Here is a 26,711-nt window from a genome sequence, read left to right on the forward strand (position 1 = left end):
TTGTGAGAACGCATCCTATGGCAATCACGGGCTAGCAAATGGGTCTCTTGTAAGAGACAAATATCCGCCTGGGTGTTTTCAAGCAAAGACAAGACCGCCCTTCTCTTTACTGGATTGTTCATCCCTTTTACATTAAGGGTCACTACCTTAAGGGCTGCCATGACTGTAGGGGCAACTGTTGTGCAAGCAGTGAATCGGGGCCCAGGCGGGCGGCTCAGTGCCGAATAGCGTACGGAAGCTCTGTCTGGCCAGAGTAGGTGCCACAAAAGCACTGGACGATCCCCACCCCTTCCCCCCCAACCTCTACTGAACTCCCCTTGCATAGTCCCCACCCGTCCTCCCCTCCATCCGTCCGTTAACAACCCCTAAACTCCAGAGCAACAGAAACATCCCCAACATGTCCCACCTCCCTCCTCCCCTTCCCCGCAACAAGTCCCAAGTTTTCATAGTCCCAGTCCGGTCCCTCAAGGACAAGACAGTGGTCGGTTACTGTAGTGGACGTCCGGCCACTGCACTCCCGTCCGCCCCCCTCCCCCCCGTACCTCCAAACCTGCATCATAGAAAGGCTGTGTCACTCTCCCCCCCAGAGGCATCTTAAGCTGTAAGCGCTGCGGCAATGGTAGCTGTGCCCCTGGCTGCTTCCTGTACCGCTCTGTCCATACCGGACCGGATAGTAGGTGAATCTGGGCGGGTGGATGAGGCAGAAGACCAGCGGTTCGGGACCCGCTGCCAGCCGTCTCTGGTGTTGCGTCTGCGACGCGGTGTAGGTGGGTCCTCGTCAGATGCGGTGATGCCCAGTACCTCGCACGTGTCCTGGAGGGAGCGTAGTTGGTGCAGGGTCCCGTTCCATCGGAAGATAAGCCGGAAAGGGTGCCCCCATGAGTACTGCGTCTCATGGCTTCTCAGAAAGTCAGTCGCAATCTTAAATGTCCTGCGTTTTTGAAGCGTAATCGCTGACAAGTCCTGGAAGAGTGTGATCGAGTGTCCCCGGAAGCAGAACGACTGTTGCTTCCTAGCTTCACAGAGGATTCGCTCCTTAAGCGGGTAGTCCGGCAGGAAGGCCAGGATGTCCGGCGGAGGCGCAGAAGTCCGCCTCGCCAGGCCCACTCTGTGCGCCCTGTCTATTCTGATGAGAAAGTCCTCCAATTCTCCCAGTACTTCCCTGAACATGCACTGTAGATAAGTGGCAACGTCCTCTCCTTCCTCCTTGGATGGCACTCCCCGGACCCGAATGTTGTTCCGACGGGACCGGTTCTCAAGGTCTTCATTGTGTGCTTGGAGGTCCAGTTGCTGGTCCCTGAGACGGAGCACTTCCTGCTGCAAGTGTTCGATCTCCTCGTCTCTGGAGTGACCCGCTCCCTCCATGGTAGCCACCCTTTCACCCAGGCTATCCACTTCTCTCCACACTTCTCTGACTTCCCCGGCCACCTCCTGTTTCAGCGTCTGGAAGTCGTCCCGCAGGGAGCTGAATGGAGATTCCAGGAAAGATCTGGTGACCGGCGGCTCTTTGTCTTCCGCGTCTAGCGGGTTTCTCGAGGGGCCTGGTGAGTGTTGTACTTTGTCCGGTTTCGAAGATCCCCTGTTCAACATCTCGGGCAGTGTTCGGTCCCCCTTCTTAGGCCCTCTGTTGCCCGCCGTTCGTGGAGGGTGGTGGTGCGCGGGTGAGGCCGCCCGGACAGCAGGACCAGGACGAGGGGCAGCCGCGTGTTGGGATGAGCTCGATCCTCGTGCTGCCGGCCACCTCTCTCGTTCGGGGTGGAAGACCGACTCCTTACTCTGCAGGGTCACCAATCCCCTTCGGTTGCCGTCTGCCGTTCGGAGAGACTATGTCGTCGTAGTTGGTACCCTCGAGTTCTCCTTCCCCACAGACCGAGGCTTCTGATCGATGCCTCGTGTCCCCCCCACGTCTCAGCAGCACCCTCTCAGCAATGCGCAGTGAGTCCCTCCACTTCGTCGAGGTCGTTGGTCCCTGCTCGCTAAGCCCTTTCTGAGGCCCGCGTCGGGGCCAGCCCAGAGCCCCGGTAGGCCCCCCCGGGGCGCAGACAATGTTTTCCCAGGCGCTCGTTGTGTCTCTTCCCCACTGATTCGCCGATCGGTCACACTTCCAGCTGCATCCCAGCGCTCCGGGCAGGCCCGGACCCGGACCCACTCCCTCGTCGTTCGCTGCGGGTCAATGCTCCGGGGAGCCCGGTCCCAGTAGCTCTCCCCGCTGCTGCAGGCCCTCCACCTGTCCTCCTCCGGGGCGGTGTCCGCTCAGGTCAGGGTGGGGGTTCGTCCCGCTCCAGATGTAGGCCGCGTCCCCGGCCTCGCGTGAGAGCCCCACACCGGCTGCGTCGGGTCGCACCTCCGCCGGCCCTCTCCGGTCGTCTCTCGGGCCCAGGGACCCTCAATTCGCTTATTCCCCCACCACTGCCACCGGGGTCGAGCTGGGGCCGCTGTGTCCTGCCTTCCATTGGCTCTCAGGTCGATTAAGCGCCCTGGCACATCACTGCGAGGCCCCGGACTCTGTGCGGGTCGGATCCCGGGCCCACTTCGTCCGCCAGTCGCTGCCGCTGGGCAACCCACCGTGTCCTTCTCGAGGGACACCCACTGCGTTGCTTCACACCTCCTCCGGTGTTGCGCTGTGTGGCCGCTCCGTGACAGCCTGGTCCGCGGTAGTGGGCTGGGATGCTCCGGCAGTAGGCCGCGTCCCCGGCCTCGCGTGAGGGTTTCCGGTCAGGCGGGACCCCTCGTCGTCGTCGCTGCCAATCGCCCCCGGGCGTCAGTCCTCCCCCGGCCCAGCTCGGGAGTCCGCCGGTGCCTGTTACCAGGTGTCGGGCTGCGTGGGGCGGCTGTTGCCTCTCTGTGCCGGACTCAGCTCCGCCCGCTCCTCCGGGAGTCGCCGCTCCGCCGGGTCCTCTGGTCGCAAATCGCCTGTAGGATAGCCGTCCAGCGATGGACCGTCGGTGGTTGTGTAATGCTGCCTCCGCACCGCCACTAACCGGGGGGAGATTAGTGCGATTTTACGGCTGAGGGGCCTGGGGTCGGAGGAGCTCGCGGAGAGTGCGTCCGCTCACCTCGCCATCTTGGCCACGCCCCCTCATAAATATATTTTATATATATATACCTGGTGTGGTGCTCTTTCATTTGATCATTGAAAAGATTATAGACTGGTAAAACAAGCTGCTTTACATTCCTTCAAGACTTAGCCTGAAGGCTGCTCTCCACAGCTACCACTAGGATAGCTTTCTATAAAGATCTTCTTAAACCTACCATCAATAAGGGTCGTTTGGACTGGTGTAAGGTGCCAACTAGAATAGTGGACATCATATGCCAGGCCAACTTCTCACAACTTTGATAAAAAAGCAGACATTTGTGGTGAGCAAATTTAGAGTGTCACTGGTGTTGAGAATAGCTTTCATTGGGGAGTCATCGCCCGTATCTCCAAGGAGGACCAAAAAAGGATCACGTGGCAATGAGATACTAGTGATGGAGTGTATCATGTGGAGGACCTCATACCAAAATGCTTGAATCTTTGGGCATGTCCATCATGTGTGTAGAAAGGTGCCACTTTCCCGACACCCTTTTCCGGTACAGCTCGGAACCACAAAATATCTTGTGAAGTTGCACGAGTGTGAGGTACCATCATGTTAGTATTTTATACGATTTCTCTTTATAGAGGAGGCAGATAGAGGACATTATTGATTTGAATAAAAAATAAATAAATACAGAAATTCACCAATTACAGTTAGCAGCGCTAACTATAACTTGCACCCCAGCCATGCACTGCTTATGACCTCACATATGGCATCCTTCATGACATGTTTTATTACATCATTGATACCATCACTGACTACATCATCCAAGGAGTGTGCTTTTTAATTTTTTTTATTGTTTACATGGGGGTAGGCAGTTAAGTACCATATTACTTGCCTACCTAATTTTGTACAGCCTGTGTCCAGCTAATTGGTGTAAGTGTTTTCAAAACGCATGTGCTCCTAATGCACCACAGAAGTGTAGAGGTGTTGGACACAATCTAAATCTTTGTACTGAAGACTAACTCTGTGTACCGGTAACAGTTGACCTGCGTTCATTATATTCCACACAAGGTTTTCACACTGCAAAAAAATTTCCAACAGGGGAAAGATTCTATATACTACATACAAAGTATTGTAAGCAGCCTTAAGTTATTGGACAGAATTGTCTCAGCATGACAATTTCTATTGCAACGGTTTTAGTTAACAATGCAAATAAAGATTTACTTACTTACTACTTAACATAGAAGACTGGGTACACTAGGTACTAACCTATGTACATGAGTGTGTGTTGCTTCAGAAGATGGGCTATCTGTAAAGTTTTCATCACAGTATGAAGGCTGCAGGTAGTATGATCGTTAGCACCTTCAGAACTTGGTTATTTTAAGTGAATAGTCACTCTTTGGTCAAGATTTGCATAGAGTGTACACAGTTCTTAGTATATACTTTTTAAGACTCTGTGGGGTATTTCTCATGAGAGTTTCACTGTCTGCATACCGTGTGGTACAGAGTAAACTATCCATAGAGTAAAGAGTGTTAACAGGCAGGGTCTGATACAGGTAAAGACTGTACATCGTAGGGCAGTAACTATGTTGCACGGCTTGAATATCTGTGGTTGTCCCTTACCAGTTATATACAGATTGAATACTGTGTGCAGGATAGGTTACTCTTTCATCTATGGTTAATAGTCAACATGAACTCGCCTACCCATGAAATGTATGGTATAGGGTTAATGTTGCAAATAACACAAGCTTGCTTTACCTAAGTTGTATGTATGATAGCAGTTTAGACGCTTCATTTTCTTCTAAGCAATTTTGTACTTACCATAATTATGTGGTAACTGCTGCATTTATAGAATCTCAAAAATCTACAGACTTCACACCTGGCCACTGGTTTAACAATTTATTCAAGTACGGTAAAAAAAAGAAAAAAGAAATATCGAATACCAAGCTCTGTTCATTGTTAGTTGCACTTAGAAGAAAACAGTTCTCTCAAACTACTACCCCAAAATAAACATGAAATACAAAAGTACATAAAAGATAGCTTGTATCGTGATCCTATATTGCCAGCTTGGGGTCCTGGCGATATTTACAAACACTGAGTCTTACATCTCACCAGAAACAGTTCTTGGCAATATTGGACCATATAACACAGTTATCCATCAAGTATCTCTGTCTCTCTCACACACACGCACGCACAGTCTGCTGACAATATCTCATCATATTAAAAAAAAATGTAATCTACAGGAAGTTAGTAGAATTGATTAAACAACTAACTTTAATGAATAAAATAACACTGATTCAGAACGGAGCAGCACAGACGATTAGATCGGTTGTCATGGCCCGACATCACAAATGGTGGCCCTTTTTCAGCTGAGGCACTCCATACTGGTCTTCACACGCTCCATCTCATGCAGAAAGTTGTAGAACTGGGGCAAAGTTAGCTCTAAGGAAGAGGAAAACTTGCAGTTAAGTTACATGGCCAAAAAGTACAAAACCACACACAATCTAAACGTGGATCCAACCTCCTGCCCCACAATTTATCCACACCACCCGCTCTGGAAAAGGATGCCATTTAGCGCTTTCCTTTCTTACATCAAAGCCATCAGCATGGCTTAAAATGTTCACCCTATAAACTTTCAATGGCAGGTTTCAAGGATGGGGTATGGCTATCAAGTCTAAAAGAAAGGAGAAGCTGTTCTCCTGCTACTGGCACTCTGTCTGGGTCCTGGAACACATTAGTGGCAAAGCTGTAGTTTACATTCATTTGCACTCTCTTACACTAGCTGGTTGATGATGAGATCCAGTCTGTGTATTTTAATACCCTTCAGGTCCTCCACCTCGGTGATGCTGAGGTGAATTGCTCCTCCTAGAAGAAGCCCTTAAACAGAGGCCCATGCTGGCATAGATTAAATATTAGACACCTGTCGTAGAGACAGCATTCCTATGTTATTTGTGGATGGGTAGGCCTGAAAAAGGATCTCCCCTTTATCCTGTTCCTATAAGTCCATTCATTGACTTCACCCAGAACCCTCAAGATCTGAGGCACTGTCACCATCCCCCGCCCCAAAACATTGACTCATACACAGGGACCTCTACTCACCAATGTACACGTTTTCATTTTTGTTTCCTTTTTTAACCACCAACTTCAACTGCAAAGAAATCACAAAGTTATAGAGAGGGCTATGGGGACTTTTAGGTATTCTTGTACAGGGCACTTTTCAATGGGGCCCAGACTCCAGAGTCATTTTAGGTCATCGAGTTAAAAAGGCATTTATCTGCTGCTGCATTTTTACTATAAACTTGCCATGGTTTTTAATTTACAGTATTGTTATATTTTACCTTGAACAATGTACTGCACAACAGTTCTTTTTGGAAAGTTTACACTCTAATAACTACCCTTAAAATAAAATAAATAATAAACAACATCAATGACTTACAATGAAACTGTGCATGTGGGCCAGTACTCTTGCAACCATGGAAAGGCTGGGTGCTGGATTTCTTTATACATTCCTCAGATCCCCCAAAATTAAGCAGTTTCTTACTTGCTATCTTCGTCACCACTGGGAAATACGCTGCAGGTCCAACAATGGTTGAATTATAAAAAAAAAAACATGTTCCCTCCTCTCTTTTCTTCCTTTTTCCTGTACCAATCTCCTCCAATAATTGTACCACACAGTATCCTCTGCAAATGCACCGCAAGATATTCAAATGGCTTCATACTAACACCAGACGCAAGTTCACCCAGGCCCTCATCACCAGCAGACTGGACTACGGCAAAGCACTCTACGTTGGTATTTCGGACCAACTCATTCAAAGACTTCAGATTACCCAGAACGCTGGTGCCAAACTCAGCCTCGACATCCCGCAGCGCACACACCATGCCCCACCTCAGAGAACTATATTTGTTGACCATCCAGAAGCACTGCCAATTCAAAATGCTCATCGACGCTTACAAAGCCCATCATAACACCGGACCTGCCTACCTAAGCCACCGCCTTAACTTCCACCATCAGAGACAACTGCGCTCAGCCACACTCTGCCTCGCACAGATACCAAGCATCCCCAAAAGCAAAACAGGACAACGCTCTATTTACTACATTGCTGCCAAAACCTGAAACAACCTTTCCCACCACATCAGGACCTCCCCATCTCTACTTGAGTTCCGCAATGAAACTGAAGACCTGACTGTTCAACTAGGAGCTTCGATTGGCTACACATCTGCTCTAAGGCCTGGATACCCCCTTGGGAGATAATTGCGCTATAGAAATCCTCATAACATACCAAGCAAAAACATGGCACAGTATCAAGACTGCCCTACTGTATTATGTCCTACTCCAGCCTATCTTCCAAAACCATTACAAAGGCTCAAAACCCATATGCCTGACATATAATGAAAATCTGAACAGGCCACCTTTACACTTCTTACCACTGCCGGTTATATGCAAAACAGTGGCTACAACCCATGATCCTGTGCATCACCCACCAGGCATTGAACAGGAGAGCCCTAATCTACATAACTAAAATCATCCAAAGTTACCACTCAAGGCCGGCGTCCATCAACCTGCCTACCATTAAATGCACCAATTACAAACAGTTTAGGGGAAGACTTCTTCATTGCCAAGGTTCTACTCCCTGGCTTGTAAGCGACTTCCTTAAATTTAGGAAACGTCTGAAAACCTACCTCCTGAAATTTTTTTACAGCCTCAACAAATCTTGACGGATATAAACACGGCTCACGCTTTATAAGGAAAATGTTACCTACCTAATAGGCATCTGTTCGTAGCGAGTGTCGTAGATTCACATGTTGTCCATAAACTTGCCATCTAGTGTTGGGCTCTGTGGGTGCAAGTTGTTTTTCTTTGAAGAAAGTCTTTTGGGTCAGGAGGTACTGTGACTCCTCCTCTTGCAGGTAATGTGCATGGTCATCAACTCCATTAATTGTTTTCCCGTACAGAGGGTGAGGATGAAATGTGGAGTGAAGCATTGTAAAGAGAGATGTCCATGCAAAGAAAGAGGAAAGGTGACTGCAACATTTACAGGCATCCACGGAGGAGGGTGGGCACATGTGAATCTACAGCACTACATGTCACAAACAGATGCTTACTGGGTAAGTAACATTTTCCGTTCAAAGCATTTATGGCTGTAGATAGATATGCTGTACACAGACTGTAAGTGGTACAAAAGGGGGTGGTGATGGACGGAGCATCTGAACCAATCAAACACTCACACCCAGTCAAAAGATCTGGGTTTGATCCATCACCGTTCTTTAGCCCACTCTGCCACCCCAGTTCAGACATGGCTATATGCAAATCAGTCTGACCCTGTGCCTCATGGGAACAGTCCAGCCCGAACTGCTAAGCCATGCCTTCCCTGGACCAGAAACAAGCTTCCGAGGACCGGTTTCTGGCATTACAGCCGTCTTCAGCCCGGCTTGCTTGAATCCAGTGTCAAAGTGAGCAAGGGACTCACGTCTGAGCATACCCTGCCACACTTATGGCGGCCAAAGTGGTACAAAAGAAACCGGTCCTCGGAAGCTTGTTTCCGGTCCAGGGAAGGCATGGCTTGGCAGTTCGGGGTGGCAGAGTGGGCTAAAGAACGGTGATGGAACAAACCCAGATCTTTTGACTGGGTGTGAGTGTTTGATTGGTTCAGATGCTCCGTCCATCCCCACCCCCTTTTGTACACAGACTGTAAAGCAGTCCCCCAGAAAAAGTGATGGGTACCCTGTGGAAGTTGCAGTGGTTCGAAAAAGTGTACGTAGAATTGCCTGGCCAATAATGGCTTGTTGGTGGGCTAGTGTATCTATAAAATAATGCTTTGTAAAAGCCTGTGGTGTGGACCATGAAGCTGCTTTACAGAAGTCAGCTATAGGAATGTTCCTCATGAAAGCCACAGAGGGCCCCCCCCACCCCAGTGGAGGGGGCTCTAGGAGGAATGGGCAGGGTCCTTTAAGCTTTAACATAGCATGTCTGGATGCATTTAACAATCTATCTTGTAATGCCTGCCATGGTTTTGCTTGAGAAGGAATCCAGCCTTTTGGAGAGTCTCTTGTGCTGAACCACTGAGTTCAAGGAGAGTGGTGAACCATGGTTGGTGTGCCCAGGTGGGAGGCACTGAAAGGAGGGTGAGCAGTGTCCGCTGAAGTCTCTGAACGGAAGTAGTGATAGAGGAGGACAAGTGTAAGCAAATATCCCTGACCAACTCATCCATAGTTCATTGCTCCTGGACTCTGGATGTGGGAACCTGGAGTTGAAGCCTGGGCATGTGGCATGTTCCGTTGTGGTGAAGAGGTCTATCTCTGGTAGACCTCAACGCTGGAAGTGCTGGAGGAGGTGGAGTTCCGGCTCGTGAACATGTTGCTGCATCCTGCTGAGGATGCCTGCAAAGTCATTGTCCACTCCCGGCACATAATCCACTAACAGATGAATCTTGTGTCAGAGGGCCCACCTCCAGATGCTCCGGGCAAAGTGAGAAAGCTGAAGGGATCTGCTGCCCCCTTGCTCCTGAAGAAAATACATGGCTGTTATGTCGCCGTCTTGATGAGGACCGCTTTGCCAATCAAGTGGGGAAGGAAAGCTTCCAATACTTTATGTGGAGACCTTGTTGTCTGGGTTCCCACTGGCCTTGGACAGTTAGATGCTGTAAAAGCACACCACAACCCGTAAGGGAACCGTCTATGGTTTTCTGCAGAACTGTGTCGCGAAAAGGCCACCCCTGTAACAGATTGTTGGTGTTCCACCACTGCGGAGAGCGATATGTAGGGCAGCTGTTCAACAATAGATCGTCCCAATGACCCTCCACTTGAGACCACTGATGCGCCAAGCACTCCTGCAGTGGAAGCATGTGTTATCTGGCATGGGGTACTATGGCAGTACAAGAGAACATCATTCTAAAGAGGCCCATAACTGTCCTGACTGTGACTTGGTGGCTAGGTTGAAAAAGAGGGATTAGTGCCTGAAAGGACTATATCCTGGCATCATTTGGATAAACTATGCCAACTTCTGAGTTGAGTATTGCCCCCAGAAAGAGTTGTATCTGGGGGGGTTGGAGGTGGGATTTTGTAGCGTTGATGGTAAACCCTAGTTGGTGAAGGTTTATTGTGACCCGAGTGTGTTCACGACAAGTTTGATGGGTGGCACTTTTGACAAGACAGGCGTACTGATAGGGGAACCCATGAACGCTGTGGGCAGATGAGCAGCTACCACCGCGAGGCACTTGGTGAATATCCTGGGTGCAGTGGTGATCCTGAAATAGAGTATCTTGAACTAGAAATGTTTTCCACTGACTAAGAGCCTGAGATAGCGGCGATGTGCCTGGTGTATTGTTAAGTGGAAATAAGCATCTTTCAGGTCAAGAGCAGCCATGAAGTCACTTTGCTGTAGGAGCTGGATGAATTCCTGAAGAGTAACCATATGGAAGTGCCCTGAAAGGATGGGTTTGTTTAGGGGCCTGGGGTCCGGAATGGGCTGGAGATAATCGTCCTTTTTGGGAAAGTACAGAGAAAATACTCATGTGCTCTGCTGATGGTAGGGGACGAGTTCTATGGCTCCGTTGAGAAGGAGCACTTGGACCTCTTGTGTGAGAAGCCTTTGATGTTAAGGGGCAATTTGTGTTTGCGAGGTAGGATGGTGGGAGGCATGGAAGTGAGCTCCAGAAAATAACCATTTTGGATACTATCCAACACCTACTGGTCAGAGGTGATGTGCTGCCAAATGGGAAAGAACCTTTAAAGACACCCCAGCAGGTGTTATTTGATAGGGAGCGGTGAGGCACGTCAGAGTTTCATAGTGGTAGCAGCTCTTTTTAGGTCGAGCCTGTCCCATTCCGCAGGAATGGATAGGATCGAATTCATGTCGGCAAAATCCTCTTCAAACTAAGGGGTTTCAGCCCGGCGTTTTCTTGCAGTTCACGTGAACATGCACGAGCATTCACGGCCAGGGCTTCTCCTCCCCTAGCAGCACTCCTCCCACACCAGCAACTCCCCACTCCCACACCAGCACCTCCCCTCTCTCTCCCCGCAAACACAGCCTTGCCGTAGCAGCACTCCTCCCACACCAGCACCTCCCCCCGCCCACACCAGCACCTCCCCTCTCTCTCCCCGCAAACACAGCCTTCCTTTCATTTCTCCTCCCCCTCCCCAGCCAGCTTCCCCCAGGCCGTGTTCCCTCTGATATGCTATTGCATATCGTTTGCTACCTCTTGTATTTTGTTGCTCTTGATACTTGCACAACTGTCACTATTGTCTCATGTAACGTAACGTTTGCTTTTGTAACATGCTCACTTGTAATTTTGGCTTCATGTATCTAAAAACGCCTCCCTCGCGCTCCTTTCTCCCTCTCTCCCGCTGCCTAGTCCTCCCACCCCCTCCCTCTCCAGCGCGCGCTCCACTCGCATCTGCCTGCTGCTCCCCCGCCCACCCACCCCACTCCCCAACCAGCAATGCCGAGAAGCTTGTTTCCTCTAAGAACATATCGTTTGCTACCTCCAGGCCGTGTTCCCTCAGATATGCTATTGCATATCGTTTGCTACCTCTTGTATTTTGTTGCTCTTGATACTTGCACAACTGTCACTATTGTCTCATGTAACGTAACGTTTGCTTTTGTAACATGCTCACTTGTAATTTTGGCTTCATGTATCTAAAAACGCCTCCCTCGCGCTCCTTTCTCCCTCTCTCCCGCTGCCTAGTCCTCCCACCCCCTCCCTCTCCAGCGCGCGCTCCACTGGCATCTGCCTGCTGCTCCCCCGCCCACCCCCCCACTCCCCCAACCAGCAATTCACACACAGCAACGCCACTCACACACGCAACGCAACTCATCCACGCAACGCAACTCATCCACGCAACCCCACTCATCGACGCAACCCCACTCACCCACGCAACGCCACTCACACACGCAACGCCACTCACACACGCAACGCCACTCACACACGCAACCCCACTCACCCACGCAACCCCACTCACCCACGCAACCCCACTCACCCACGCAACGCCACTCACACACGCAACGCCACGCAACGCCACTCACCCACGCAACGCCACTCACACACGCAACGCCACTCACACACGCAACGCCACTCACACACGCAACGCCACTCACACGCAACGCCACTCACACGCAACGCCACTCACACGCAACGCCACTCACACACGCAACCCCACTCACACACGCAACCCCACTCACACACGCAACCCCACTCACACACGCAACGCCATTCACCCACGCAACGCCACTCACCCACGCAACGCCACTCACCCACGCAACGCCACTCACCCACGCAACGCCACTCACACACGCAACGCCACTCACACACGCAACGCCACTCACACAGGCAACGCCACTCACACACGCAACCCCACTCACCCACCCAACCCCACTCACACACGCAACGCCACTCACACACGCAACGCCACTCACACACGCAACGCCACTCACACACGCAACGCCACTCACACACGCACCACCACTCACACACGCACCGCCACTCACACACACAACGCCACTCACACATGCAACGCCACTCACACACGCAACGCCACTCATCATATTGTGCTGCAAAACTAAATACTTATAAGGTCCCACAAGCGAGACCTATTGGCAATGCCAATGCTTGTTGGGCAAGCCACTTTTACCTCTACTTTTTGAGTGGTTGCCTTTGTGGACCATCAAAAATTGCCTCAAAGTGAGTACTATAGGGCATGTGGCCATCGGTACGAGGGGGAGGCAGTCTTTGAACCTCCATGTTTATGGACAATCAGCTCAATGGTCCCCAAGCCGTGTCCAGACTTACTGGTGAGTGCAGATGGTCTGTCGTCAGGGAAGAACGCCAACTCATCCTCATCCACAGACAACAGTGGTGGATGGTGTTCCCTCTCAATGTCCTTGGGCCGAAAAGGTCTGGTGTGCTACAGCCGCTCCTACGTGACATCTCAAAACCAGCCAGGTGGTTATGGAGTGTTTTTTCTTTAGAATGGAAGGAGCGTCAACAGTTGCATGCAACGTTGTTGTGTTCAGGAGACTGATACAAATTACAGACATGATGAAGATCAGTACATGGATATTTTGCGTGGCAGTGAAGACAATAGCAACAACTGCGTCCGTTCCATCACCGCGAGGATATGATGGGGGAATGCTGTTGGCGATGGTAGAAAGCTCAGAAGGGCGAAGGCCCACATGGGCCCATGGTCGAAGGAGAGCCACCCGGTCGAAACAGGAATCTTCGACCCGAAATGAAGGGAAAAGAGAACGCAATCGAAAACAATACTGAAGGAAGGAGCCCTGTCTAAACTAAAACAGTGCACCACAACGGTGTTGAATCGTAACACACGTCCAATCCCAATGGCGGAAAGAAAACAAACTAACAATTTAGTCGATGACCATGCACATTACCAGCAAGTGGAGGAGGCACAGTAGCTCGTGACTCAAAATACTTTTTTCAAAGATCAACTCACACAGATCTGGGACCAACACTAGATAGCAGGATTAAGCAAAGCATTTGTATCTACAGCCACACATGCCTTGAACCCAATGTTACTAATGGGCTCTAATACTCCTTCCTGCTGGAATAACCCCACTTTCAGCACTTCGAAAAGACTGCAAATTGATATTAAGTGTTTTACAAATAACATCTCAAAGTGCATGTTTCCTGCTCTGTGCCCTCCTTCATTTTTTTCCTTGCCTTCCTTTCCACTTCTCTTCCCTATCAGTGCCTTGAGGAAGCCTAAGCGGCAGGAATGCTGAAGAAGCAAGGACATAAAGCCTGCATTGCCATCCAACAGCCGTCTAATCGCTTTGTTCACTAAATGAGGCTCAATGAAGTGGAAACAAAAGGCAGCGGACAGAAGACGGCCGTCTTAGATACGGCCACCAGCATGCAAGCGTATGTTCACTATTGATAAATATGACAGAGGGTATAGGACATTCCCTCCCTCACCTTCCTATCACTTCCTGATGAGAATCAAAAGCGGAAATGAGGTATATTACGTTATGAGGGAGGGTATGGTGACCCCTTTACAAGGTTAATTGAATATGAATCCCTTCCTCAGATTTGCAGTGGTCAGTCCTAACAGAATAAGCCACACCTACCACCACAGTCAGAAGGTAATAGAGAATGTAAAAAACGGGGGTCCCTTCATTATGGTGGGGAGTCGAAAAGAACCTGAATGTGGTCCAACAGTATATGCACAGTTGAAGGACACAGAACAACTACAGGACTAGCTAAGAAACAAAGTGCATATTAGCTAAGGAAGTAAAGGCAGACCCAGAAGGGACTATGTAAAATTCAAGGTAATTTGACATGGAAGGATTTGGAACGGTATGGGATGTCTTCCACCCTGAAAGAATGAAGTTCTGTGGAACTATTCAATTTTAATTTGAGCTTTAAATGCTAATGGGTGGATCACTGGAAGAACTCAAACTGTGTAATAAACATGCAGCCATACATGTAAGTGTGTGTGGTGTGCTCCTTACGGACAACCAGACAGTGATCTAGCTTTGGATGTTGACAAAAGTTGGTATTTGTCAGAAACTATTTGTTTTATAATCCTAACTCTATTCTAAACCATTAAGACTTCTCAGTGAGTTAAATGTTCACTCTTGATAGCTCCTGCAGTCTGTGTATCACAGCATTTCGACTTTGGGCAAGCCACATTAGGCTCGCTATCTTCCCAAGGTTAATAAATTCAATGCCATTAAATTGGTTAATCATAACATCTGTTGATTTTAGCAATTAGAAATGGCAAGATGCCTTATGAAGCACTACATAAAAAGTTGTTAATATTATTGTCGAAAAAAATAGTAGTAATCTGTGGTAGCTGAAATAGAAAAAAATCTTGAAAAGTTTTTTTCAAAATAATTTTCATCTAGAGATTAACAATAGAATAGAGTTTTCACAGGATTTATATTCCACGGTAATGGGTCCAGTGACTTCCAAGCATCCCTAATGTGTTGTAATAGCCAGAACACTCTATGGCCGGCAAGAGTACAGGACCTTACGGGAAGAGGTACATCAGGGCTCGAGTCGGGGTACCACTTATTTTACCGGGTGGACGCAGTCCCCCCTGCAAAGATGCCCTTGCTGAGGAATAAAGTGTATTCTTGCCATTAACTGCATGCAAAAAGATACCCAGAGTAGCAGAGCTCTCTGCTAAAACATCCGGTGCCAAATTACAGTGCTTAAGCAGAAATAAAGCAGACGCGCACAAGCGTGTGCATGGACTCAGGCATCCCACCAGGGCCGGCTCTAGGCTCACGGATGCCCTGAGCAGGGAGTGTAGGTAGGGGGCCCGAGGCCGCCAAATCCCTGCCAGGGGCCGCCACGCAAATATGTATCTAAGGATATATATTGGCGTGGCGGCCCCTGGGGTTTGGCGGCCCTGTGCAGGTGCATAGCTTGCACATGCCTTAGGCCGGCCCTGATCCCACACACATAAACACATCCTCCCCACTCTTAAAAAGCGTACGTCGCAAATGTCTTGGCCAGGAACTACCAGCCCCAATGCACCTCCATTAATAGAAGACTATATTTTTTTACCTCTCGTGACGTCACTTCTGGTCGTGACCTCACTCCATGCCTTTGAGCGTCGCCCCACTTCAATGTTTTTACCTTTCGTGACGTCACTTCCTGTCGTGATGTCACTTCCTGTCTTTAAGCGTCCCCCCACTTCTTTATTTAGAACTTGTGCCCTGAGGTACACGCCTGTGATGCAGTACCTCCTTTGAGGACCCCAATGCAAGGCAAATGCCAAGGCTGCGCCGTTAGGTTTGTGTGACTGGCACTCTACTTGAACCTTTATGCATAAAGTATAAGGGAGAGGAATGAGAGATGGAACACAAACATTCTACATCAACTGACTCAGGTTTCTCCAAAGTCAGTCCTGGAGGGTGGGATCCATGCCAGATTTTTAAGATAACTACATTTATCTAAATGGGTATATGCTAAAAATCTGCCATGGATCCGGCCCTCCAGGACCGAATTTGGAGAACCCCGATGAATGAACAGGCCCCTTAGGATTTTGCGGCCTGGGAAGGCAAACTTCACAGCAATAAGAAAAACAAAATGGCTCGCAGCATTGTGCCTAAGCACCCCCCATTCCAAAAGTGCATAGGGCAGCAGCGGGGTGAGATTGAAGGAAACAGGGGTGCTGCAGGGCGAGTCACGTGCCCTTGGATGGAGGCACGGGGCGGTGGGTTTCGTCTACATGAGTCATGGGAGCAGAACAAGAACAAGAGGCTGTGGTGGCGAGTGCACGAGTCAAAGGGCAGCAGGGGATGGTGGGGGCAGGGGAGACACTAGGCGGTGTGTCCCATATGACAAATGACCATGGGGAGGGAGAGTACCTAGGGAGACAGTGAGTAAAGCTGCAGCCTTTTAGCACAGGAGGAGGGCTCTGTGCATTTTCAAACTGTTGACAGGCATTTAGCACCTCTGCCGCAATGTGGCCCGTTGCTCACCCTCCTTTTATCGGCTCAGCAGCAGGTTTTGCGGGCACTTTTGTAAAAATTGTAGGATTTTCACATAAATGCTGCCTTTGTGTTTTTTTTGCAAATCGCAAAACTGCGAACTCCTGGAGAGTCTGACTGAAGTGGATGAATGAGCTGGGACTGCATTGAACCAGACTATGGCCTAGACTGAATACATGCAATCATGGCATAAGCTCTATATAATCCCCAGTCACAGGTGCAGACACGGACTGGGCTGTACACAGCCGACTATGGCAAAAGATTTCCAGATATCATCTAGGAACGATGAGGGTAGTAACACAAGAGAATCCCAGACACAGTAAAGGTGCTTTAGGAACTACCCAGGAACCAACTGAGAACCAAGGGAGTGCATTAGTTATAGGCATACAGAGAAAAAGCTATATAGGGTCCACCAGGAGCACCCAGAGTTTCACCCACAGGAATGAACAGGATACAGACATCTGAAGTGCCCTTGCGGGTTCAGCACATGAGCAGCCCACGGCATACACACAATTCAGGCTATCGTATATTATCTGAAGAGTCAGTTCAGAATGAAAGATGAGCGACTTACAGGATAGCACAAGAGAAATGCATTGCATAGTTAATGCTCTTTAGAGTTGACTCGATAGTGATATAGAGCAATTTACAAGCATGCACTCATTACAAGCAGCCAGAGGCACAAGGTCCCCACTGGGCCAGCAGACCAGCAACAAAGAATACTCACTGATTTAAAGGAACTGGTCCAGACAGCAGACTGTAATTACAGGTCTAACCTCACATAACCTAACCAACATAACCTCACTCATCTGCATCATAGACAGATCCAACTTAATACAGCCCACACAATGTAGTTCATTGAATGTAACAGACTACGACCAGGGTGACAAAACCAATTCACTGGTTGTGACTCACTGGTTGGCCAACAGAGTAGACAAGGCTAGCAACATCCTACAAATAATGGGTGATGACAGAACCCTCCACATGCTCCCTTAAGATTTAAAGAACACCTCTGCCCAATATTTCATGACTTTATACCGAGCCCCTGCTTTGGGACAGTCCCCTAACCTGTCAAAATATATAACTCATATAGAGCGGACAAACTTATGTGGCCCAGTAACTACCAATTAATTAAATGAAGCGATCCAACAACCGGCCTTCGGCAGGACTCCATGTCCAATTGGCCTTCCTATCGAATTTTATAAATGTCTTAGTTCCCTCTTGACACAAGCACTCTCAGACATATTTGAGGAGGCTAGAACTTGAGCAGCCCTCCCCCTAGAGATGTATGAAAGTCATGACCAGACAGTCACAGTCCCATTCACAGTCTCTCTCTCTCGCGAATGCTTGCAATAACTAACCACTGGCAATCGCTCTGGGCAACCCATTGTTCTTTTGCCCAGCACCCCACGTCATATCAGAAGGCCTTCGACAGAGTCTTATGAGGGTTATCTCTTTGAATCCTACGATATATAGGTTTCGGAACAAACTTTGTAGCTTATACTGAATAGCTTTAACGTGGACTCACAACAGAGTTTGATGGGAGAGGAGACGTCCAGCCTTTTTTACTTTAGAGTGGTTGAGAGAGGGTTGTCTGCTGTTGTCTTACAGGCGCAGACAAATGTAATCTCTAGTACCAATATCGTAAAAAGTAGATACATTTCTACTACAGTGCTAATAAGATGAATAAAAGCATATTACATAAAACAATCGCATTGCGTACTCCTACGATGCGTAGCCTACCTAGCAGTGCATAGCCTAGATGTGTGGGTGAAGCATGTATGTGTAAGTGCTAGGATAAGTCCTAATGAAACCTAATGCAGCCAATAATCCCCAGGGGAAATGCTAACCCCTCACCTGATGGTTCTGAATGAAGGACCCAGTCTCTGCGTAGAGGATGGCACCCCGCAAGGGATGTCGGATCTCTGCTTGTCGAAGGATCAGCTTGAAGGGTCTCGGTCCAGCTTGGAAGGAATTTCTCCTCTGCTTGGTAGGGTGGAGGGAGAGTCTTTTATACTAAAGTGGTCACTCCAGGGTTTTTCTACAATCGATACATTTTGAAAAACATTCGCTAATCCCCTGCGAATCCTTTTCTAAATGAACATGAGCATATGCAGTTGGCCATGCATGAAAAAAGTGGTGACCCTTGTACAGAATAAATCTACATGCCTGGGGACATGTTTTGTGTACGTCAGGTACAGGGATTAAGATATGGTACCAAGAGCCTAATGTAGGAGAGACAGAAGTCAGCTACTGGGTAAAAGGTCCCCTATGTAAGACTGTTATGTTGTGTGGATGGGACGCAATGTACGTAATCTGTATGTACATGATGGAACTAACCTAAGGGACATGACAAAACTCTGCCATGCTCTTAATCCATGCATGGCAACACTGTAGAATCTACTTGAATTTGCTCCTCTTGAAGAAAAACTGACCATTTCTCAGCTCCCTAACAGGGGGAAAGTATCTACCTTGTAGAGGACTCTAGTTTTGAACTCTCCAAACACCTCACTTGGACTACTTGAGGATTAGAAGGGGTATTATTGCTCAGCTTGACAAAGATGACCAGACATCGGTGCTCATGGTCCCTAGAGAGGGAGCCATCTTAAACAGATGCAGACTGATCTAATGGAAATATCTTCATCGAGTTACCTAACCCCGGCCAGACTCTGGTGTATGCATCAAGGCCAGGGGCTGGTGTATGCATCAAGGCCAGGGGCTGGAGTGTCTCAGGTGTCGAGAGACGGTGGGTGACCTTCCTTCATTTGGTCTTGTCCAGTTAATAGACTGTTCTAGGAGGGCATGGCTCGCACGATCCAATGGGTGCTCGGCCACCCAACAGACTTGAATCCCAAATGCACACTTTTAAGTATACTTGACAAGAGATTCAAAAGAGCTGGAAAAATCTTCAATACTATGGAGTCTCAAGCTGGATAAATGAGACATTGCTCATGACAGGAGGAAACAAATATCTCATGGCGTGACTCATTGGAAAATAGGCATGGATAAAAGCGGAATACTAGAAATCCCTATATATGAATCTAGAGGTTGTCCCAATAAACGTAATGGTGATGGTGACAGTTGATGCAGATAACCTAGTTATAGGTATATGCATACGAGTATCTGCATTCTGAAGAAGGGGCTTCCTATGAAGTGATTTACTTGTGGGACTGGGGGTGTATAAATTCAATAACCACTCTGATTTTGTTTGGTTAGGAATCAATGGTGGGAATCTCTGGGTACCTGGGCCAGTGAACTGTAGTGAATGACTGTGTTCATAAAGTGTCGCCTAAAGAAGCAGTCAGGATGACACACTGACACGCAACCTTAGTTCCTGCACCCGAAGGCAACATTTTCTTCTTGTCATAACACTGATTCCAATACAAACAAGCTCCTTTCTCTCTCAGCCCAAACCAAATCAAAGCCACAATCAGTGAACATGACTTCTTAACCAAGCATTTCCATTAAGAAGTCCACATTCATTCTAATTCCACTCATCTGGTTATCTTTGTTGGCTTCAACAATTTCTTCCTAATTGTATTTAAAAAATAGGGAAGAGTCTTTTCTCTTAATATATGCGGCCAGCTTTTTGCATAAAATACTGCAATAAGCTATGTATACTTTTTGAGCTGGCTTGACACCTCTGCTATCCCCAGACCTATTGTTTGCAATATACACACAGTGGACTATGGTCGAGATCCAGTCCACCGATGGCTGGTTTCGTCAGCCCCCACCAGTAATTGCTTTGGGACCAGCTTGGGAGATCTTTTTTCCTGTTGGCTGTGATTGTGCTAAACGAAGCAGGGCTCTTGAAGCAGCAGAGCGAGCCGAGAAGAAAAAGCGCCGAAGCCGCCCCAGCGCTTTTCATCTGTTAGCGCATTTGGCAGCGCTTGATTGAGACTACTGCTCGCGTTTCCCGCTTCGCGGGAAACACTCGCCAGGAACTGCCTACTGACCGCTGGGTCTAAAGAGACCACATTGACCAGAAGCCTCTGGTAACACGAACTGTACCGGACACGCCCCCCCTCACCTGCCTTCATTAGCGCCTGAGGTGCGCTGAGGTGTGGAGATCTTTTTTCCTGTTGGCTGTGATTGTGCTAAACGAAGCAGGGCTCTTGAAGCAGCAGAGCGAGCCGAGAAGAAAAAGCGCCGAAGCCGCCCCAGCGCTTTTCATCTGTTAGCGCATTTGGCAGCGCTTGATTGAGACTACTGCTCGCGTTTCCCGCTTCGCGGGAAACACTCGCCAGGAACTGCCTACTGACCGCTGGGTCTAAAGAGACCACATTGACCAGAAGCCTCTGGTAACACGAACTGTACCGGACACGCCCCCCCTCACCTGCCTTCATTAGCGCCTGAGGTGCGCTGAGGTGTGGAGATCTTTTTTCCTGTTGGCTGTGATTGTGCTAAACGAAGCAGGGCTCTTGAAGCAGCAGAGCGAGCCGAGAAGAAAAAGCGCCGAAGCCGCCCCAGCGCTTTTCATCTGTTAGCGCATTTGGCAGCGCTTGATTGAGACTACTGCTCGCGTTTCCCGCTTCGCGGGAAACACTCGCCAGGAACTGCCTACTGACCGCTGGGTCTAAAGAGACCACATTGACCAGAAGCCTCTGGTAACACGAACTGTACCGGACACACCCCCCCTCACCTGCCTTCATTAGCGCCTGAGGTGCGCGCACCGCGGAACGCGCGCGGGCGGCGCCGGGCTAAGCCCGGGCAAAGGGCGGGCCCTCTGTGGCCCTCAGTGGCCGAGGTAGGCCGGGCTGGGCCACGTTATTTGGATTTTGTGTTTTCTTAGTGATTTTGCGTGCCGTACCATATATATTTATTTAAGGTATGTAAATACGCCGATAGGACCTTTGTCACAAAATTCTCTTCTGCAGGTTTGTCTCACGCCCTCATCTCCTGTGGCTATTTATTATTTTAAATTTTCGCTCTAGTTTTATGTTGGGAATTTTGTTGTAGGACCTGATACTTTTACCTCTAATAGCTTTATGGAGGCAAAGAAATTACGCTCTGGGAAAGTCGTAATGGAGAAACCTGGTACATTACCGGGTTCTACTCATTTGAGGAAAAAACAAGCTACTATTGATCTCATGAAGGGCCAGAAGCAATTGGTTCAAATTTGGGAGAAAAGTATGAATAAATCCTTAGAAAGTTCTAGGATAAGTGTTAAAGATAAATCTTTTAAACTAGATCTTTGTCCAAATGTGGAGGGAGTTTGTTTGTTGGAACCTATGGTAGAAATAAAAGGGTCCGTGAGTCAGACAAATGAGGGAAATCTCCCCCTATGTCCAGTATATGTGGCTGACGTTGATCCTTTGATGATATCTCAAACTTTGGGCCATAATGATCTTAAGGGAAATGATATCTTGGATGAAGCTAAGGGTGATGTCTCAATAGCTACTAGCATTGACTTAGAACTCTGTGGCCGATATGTAGATAAGACATCTTTATCACATATAGCGGCTAACAAAACACCCTGTGGAGAAACACCCTCTGGTCTGCTATTATATAGCAGTACCCCCTCTGTTAAATCTAGCGATAATCTGTCTACACAGAGTGGTATGCAATCCCCGCATCTTAATCTATCGGGGATTTGTGCTTTAACATCATCCAGCTATCCAAACAATGACAAACCTATCTCTGAGTCACTTATTGCCCTAGAGCAAATTCTGTCTTCAATACTACTTTTAATGGGTAAATTTGCTGTAAATTCTGATTGTATTTTGTCTTCGGTTACTGAGATATTGCAGGCATTATTGGCACAAAATGTGAAAACTGTTGAAAATGTGATTAATCCTTTGATTAAATCTGCTAACCTTGATCTTTCTGTACAAAAAGATTCCGTTAAAAATACTGAGGTGAGGGGAAATGTCCCATCGGGAGGTATCATAGAGGCAGATATTCATAAGGCCCTCGATCAATCCTCCTCATCCCTCTTGCTCCAGAGTACAGAACCAATACTGGCTGCTCAGGAAGAAAATGTGACTGAAGAGCTACATATGGGGGCTCATGATCTTTTTCCTATTTTTGTGCTGGATAAAAAGGAGCCTGAGGGACCCACTGGGACTCCTCGGGCTGCTAAAACAAAATCAAGAGGGAAAAATAGGAAACAGATACGTAAATATAAAAAGAAAAGACCTAGACAAATTATCTTTCAAAAACAAATAATAACGGAAACACCTGTTCACATAGAAAGAGAGTATACCCCTCCTCCAGACATTTCTGATAAGGTGGAAGTTGAAAGTACTATTAAGGAAGAATGTGGGAATACCCCGGTTGAACCAACTATGAAGAGGGAGGCCCCATGCCCAATGGTAAATGTTCTGGCTCATCATCACTCAACAAGTACCGATGATAATATACACGTGCTGTCAACAACAACAGTATTTAATCCAGCTGCCCCCACCTTTTGCTCTCAGAAGGAGGTAGTCAGGAATGTAATACCTCAGATTGCAAAAAGCCCTATTTTATATGTGGATACTCTAACACTGGATTTTCTCCCATTATTTGACTTTGATCTAAAAATGAATAGATCCTGGCTACTTAATTGTTTTAAAGAAATAGATAGCTTAAAGTTGATTTCAACAAACGATATTGATTTAGTTCTCCCAATAAGATCTATAAATGGGCAAAGAACAAGGGTAAAATTTTACTCGAAAATAATTGCTAACTTAGTTCTTCAGCAAGCCGAAGCCTTTCAATGTAGAGGAATTGACGTGCTACCCATTGTTAATAACAATTTGTGTTCATCCTCGATTGAACGAAACACAAAATTGACCTCTGGACATGATGATTTTTCACTGGGTAATAATGACCTAAAGATCTGGCTTTCCAGGGGTAAACGAATGGTCTCCCAGGTACTTCCCGTACCTGGTAGCACAGATAATCCCCTAAAGGAAGACATTTCGATGTGGAACTGGTTACCCGGAGTTCTTTCAAATTCCTCTTCGGGAATTCAAAAACCAGCTTCGCATCTTTAACACTGGTATAAAAATTGTCTCTTGGAATGCCGCCGGTTTGTCTAATTGCCCCGAGAAATTTGATTTTCTTCTTTCCTTGAATGCAGATGTGGTATGTATTCAAGAGACATGGTGTAAAAATCTTCCATATGGAGGGAATGATTACTTCGTCTTAGAGGCCCCTGCCACTCCTTCAAAAAAAGGTCATGCTAAAGGTGGAATTGCTTGCCTATTATCAAATGCATTGCAATGGCACTTCTCACATTACAAAGACGAGAGTAACCTATTCCAAGCCATAACCATTACCAATTTAGACTCCATTGCTCAACGGTCCTCGCTTATAATATTAAATGCTTATATTCCCCCTGAAGATAATTTTACCATAATTTTAAAACGTATGTTTTCCTATGTACAACAACAAATAGAGGTCGATCACCCTCCATACTTATTATTGGTGGGGGACTTAAATTGTAAAGTGTCTAATACCTCTTTAGATGTGTTTAGAAATAAAGTAAAAGAAGAAGTATATAACATACCCCAAGCTCTTCTGCCCACTAAAATAAAAACTAATAAAAGAGGCAAGATTCTACTTGGGGAACTAAGCTCTGTGGAGGGAATTATTATAAATGGCAGAATGCCATCAGATACTCCAGCTAATTATACACATGGCTCCACTAAGGGAGAATCCATTTTAGACTATGTAATAACAGACTTCGATATGTTCTCTTTTCTTAAAGATTTAGTGATCTCGCATACCCCCCTGAGTGACCATAAAGTCATCAACTTAACTGTCTCTCTAACTCCCCCTGTATCCAGCCTCTGGTCTTTAAAGAATAGAGGTTTTTCTATTAATTATAAGAAAGATAGATGCTATTGGGGATCTACTAACAATAAGAACGTACAAAGCATCCTCACCCAATTACTAATGGAGCTTGACCACTGGCAAGGAAGGGAATTCCTGTTTCTCGAATTTCTCATTAAAAAAGTCACTGCAATGGCTAGAATAACAGGAAATCACAAAAAGAAATATTATTCTCCTAGCCCCTTACTAAAATTAAATATTGAGATTAATAAACTTGTCAGAAAGCAATATCTTAATAGATCAGGGGAAAATGAGTCTCAGCTAGCTACACTAAAAAGAAGGAGGGTAAGATTGAGATCCAAGTTAAAAAGAGAAAAAGAAGACAATTTATGGATCAAGTTAAGAGAGGTATCAATCCGCAAAAACTCTAGAGAGTTTTGGTCCGTAATAAGGCAAGGATGTGGATCTGTAAAAACGTCCACTCCTATAGCTATTTCGGAAGATGCCTGGACCCAATTCGTAACCACCTTATACGCGCCAAATGGGGCAGGGGTGGACCTATGGGATCCAAGGCTTAATAGTGATCTTAAAATGGAACTCCCTACTGAGTTCTCCATTGCTTCCGTAATAAAGAGCATGCGCTCTTCTGGGGCTATGGGACCCGATGAATTACCCATGTCTATAATTAAGCAGGATATAATTTCTTGGAGCAGGATTCTCCTCCCAGTATTTTTAGCGTGTTTTAAGACACAAACAGTCCCCGAATCGTGGCGGGGGAGTATCCTAATCCCAATTTTTAAAAAAGGTGACCGGGATAATCCCTCTAATTATCGTCTAATAGCCTTATTAGACTCAATAGGGAAAATTTTTGCTAAACTCTTATTGGTTTTAATAACAGATTGGGCAAATTTAAACAATATTATACCTATGGAACAGACAGGTTTTCGAAAAGAACATGGAACGTTAGATAATTTAACATCGTTACAGGTAATAATGGATAAATATGCTCGTGTACGGGGGGGAGGCGTATACGTAGCATTTATAGATTTCTCCACAGCGTTTGACAAGGTGGATCGTCCTACGTTGTGGAGAAAGTTGGCGGCATTGGGTATGCCGGAATATTTATTGAATTTAATCAAGGCTCTACATTCGAACACATGGTGTAAGGTGTTACAAGGCGGTGAAAGGGGTCTTTCCCAATCGATCCCTTCCCGGAATGGATTAAAACAAGGCTGTATTTTGGCACCCACTTTGTTTTCCTTGTATATGGCTGATTTACCAACAACAGTTGCAGATTGTGAGGGAATAGCTCCGAAAATCGGAGGAACAGGTATATCGATTCTAATGTATGCGGACGACATACTGGTTTTAGACCTGACCCCTAAAGGTCTCGCTAATCGTCTTCATGCATTGAATCAATTCGCTGATGCACACTTTATGAAAATTAATAGCTCTAAAAGTAAAATTATGTGCATCTTTGGAAAGAAGAAGTGCAGATCTAGTAGCTATAACTGGTTAATTAACGGAGAAAAACTTGAGGTAGTTAAATCCTACATGTTTTTAGGCAAATTAATCTCTGCTAATCTTAGTGAGAAGCCTCACATTGAACATAGCTCACGAAAAGCAATGGCCCATGGAAGGGGACTATGTTCTCTGTATAAAGCTACTGGGAAGAGGCATTTCTCTTTATGCCTGGATGTGTTTAGAGCGAAAATTCCTGCAACCCTCCTTTATGGAATAGAATTAGTGGATTTGAAACAATGGGGTTTCATGCATAAAATGGAAGGAAAGGTACTAAGGAAAATCTCCTCATTTAATTCTGCCTGCTCTACCACATCATGCAGGCTGGAATTCGGACTTCGAAGCTGTTGGGCTCAGGGGTTGGCTGCCCTTGTAAGATGGGTAGCCTGTTTAGCTAGAGGTAAACCAGGCACCTTACGAGCAATCTTAAAAAAGGAATTATTGGGCAACTTTAATGAGTTCTCGCAGCTGGTAAAGAATTTTAGAAAAGCGATCTTGCTGCTTGAATTGGATGAAAGCACGTTATTCTTGCTCTCTCCATTAGAGTTAAAGCTAAAGTTAAAAAGTATGTCCTGGGAACTTTGTTATAAGTCGGATATACTTGCCCAAAGAAAGCTTAAAGAAAAGGAAACCCTGGTTACAACCTACACACCAAAATTAGCCCAACAATACTTAACTTGGAATATTCCGCATGGAGTCCGTAGAATGTGGTACCTTTTACGTCATAATTTACTTCCACTTAATCCACTTTTAGCAAAATGGTATGGAGTTTCTCCCATATGCAATCATTGTAATAATGCTATTCAAGATCTTAACCATGTTTTGTTCATTTGTCCGGTATTGTTCCCTTTGCGTCAAAAATGGATAAAACCAATTTGTTTACAATTGGGAATTGTAAATGTAAACATGTTTTTCCTTGCACTTTATTGTCCCCCTAACGAAATGTTCTGTTCCAGAAT

The 26,711-nt window shown here is 46.9% G+C and overlaps 1 protein-coding gene across 1 annotated transcript in view; it reads right to left on the reverse strand.

Moving 5' to 3' along the window:
* Positions 1-4,901: 4,901 nt before the first annotated feature.
* The window catches only part of COMMD7 (COMM domain containing 7), a 67,074-nt gene continuing 45,264 nt past the window's right edge, over positions 4,902-26,711 (reverse strand). Inside the window, exons 8-9 of the mRNA XM_078651790.1 lie at positions 6,117-6,165; positions 4,902-5,459 (exon numbers count right to left, since the gene is read on the reverse strand). Of these exons, the coding sequence (XP_078507916.1) occupies positions 5,383-5,459; positions 6,117-6,165 (126 nt within the window). The 3' untranslated portion in view covers positions 4,902-5,382. The remainder of the gene's footprint in view (positions 5,460-6,116; positions 6,166-26,711) is intronic.

This window comes from Lissotriton helveticus, chromosome 7 (assembly GCF_964261635.1).
Source record: "Lissotriton helveticus chromosome 7, aLisHel1.1, whole genome shotgun sequence".
Lineage (NCBI taxonomy): Eukaryota > Metazoa > Chordata > Amphibia > Caudata > Salamandridae > Lissotriton > Lissotriton helveticus.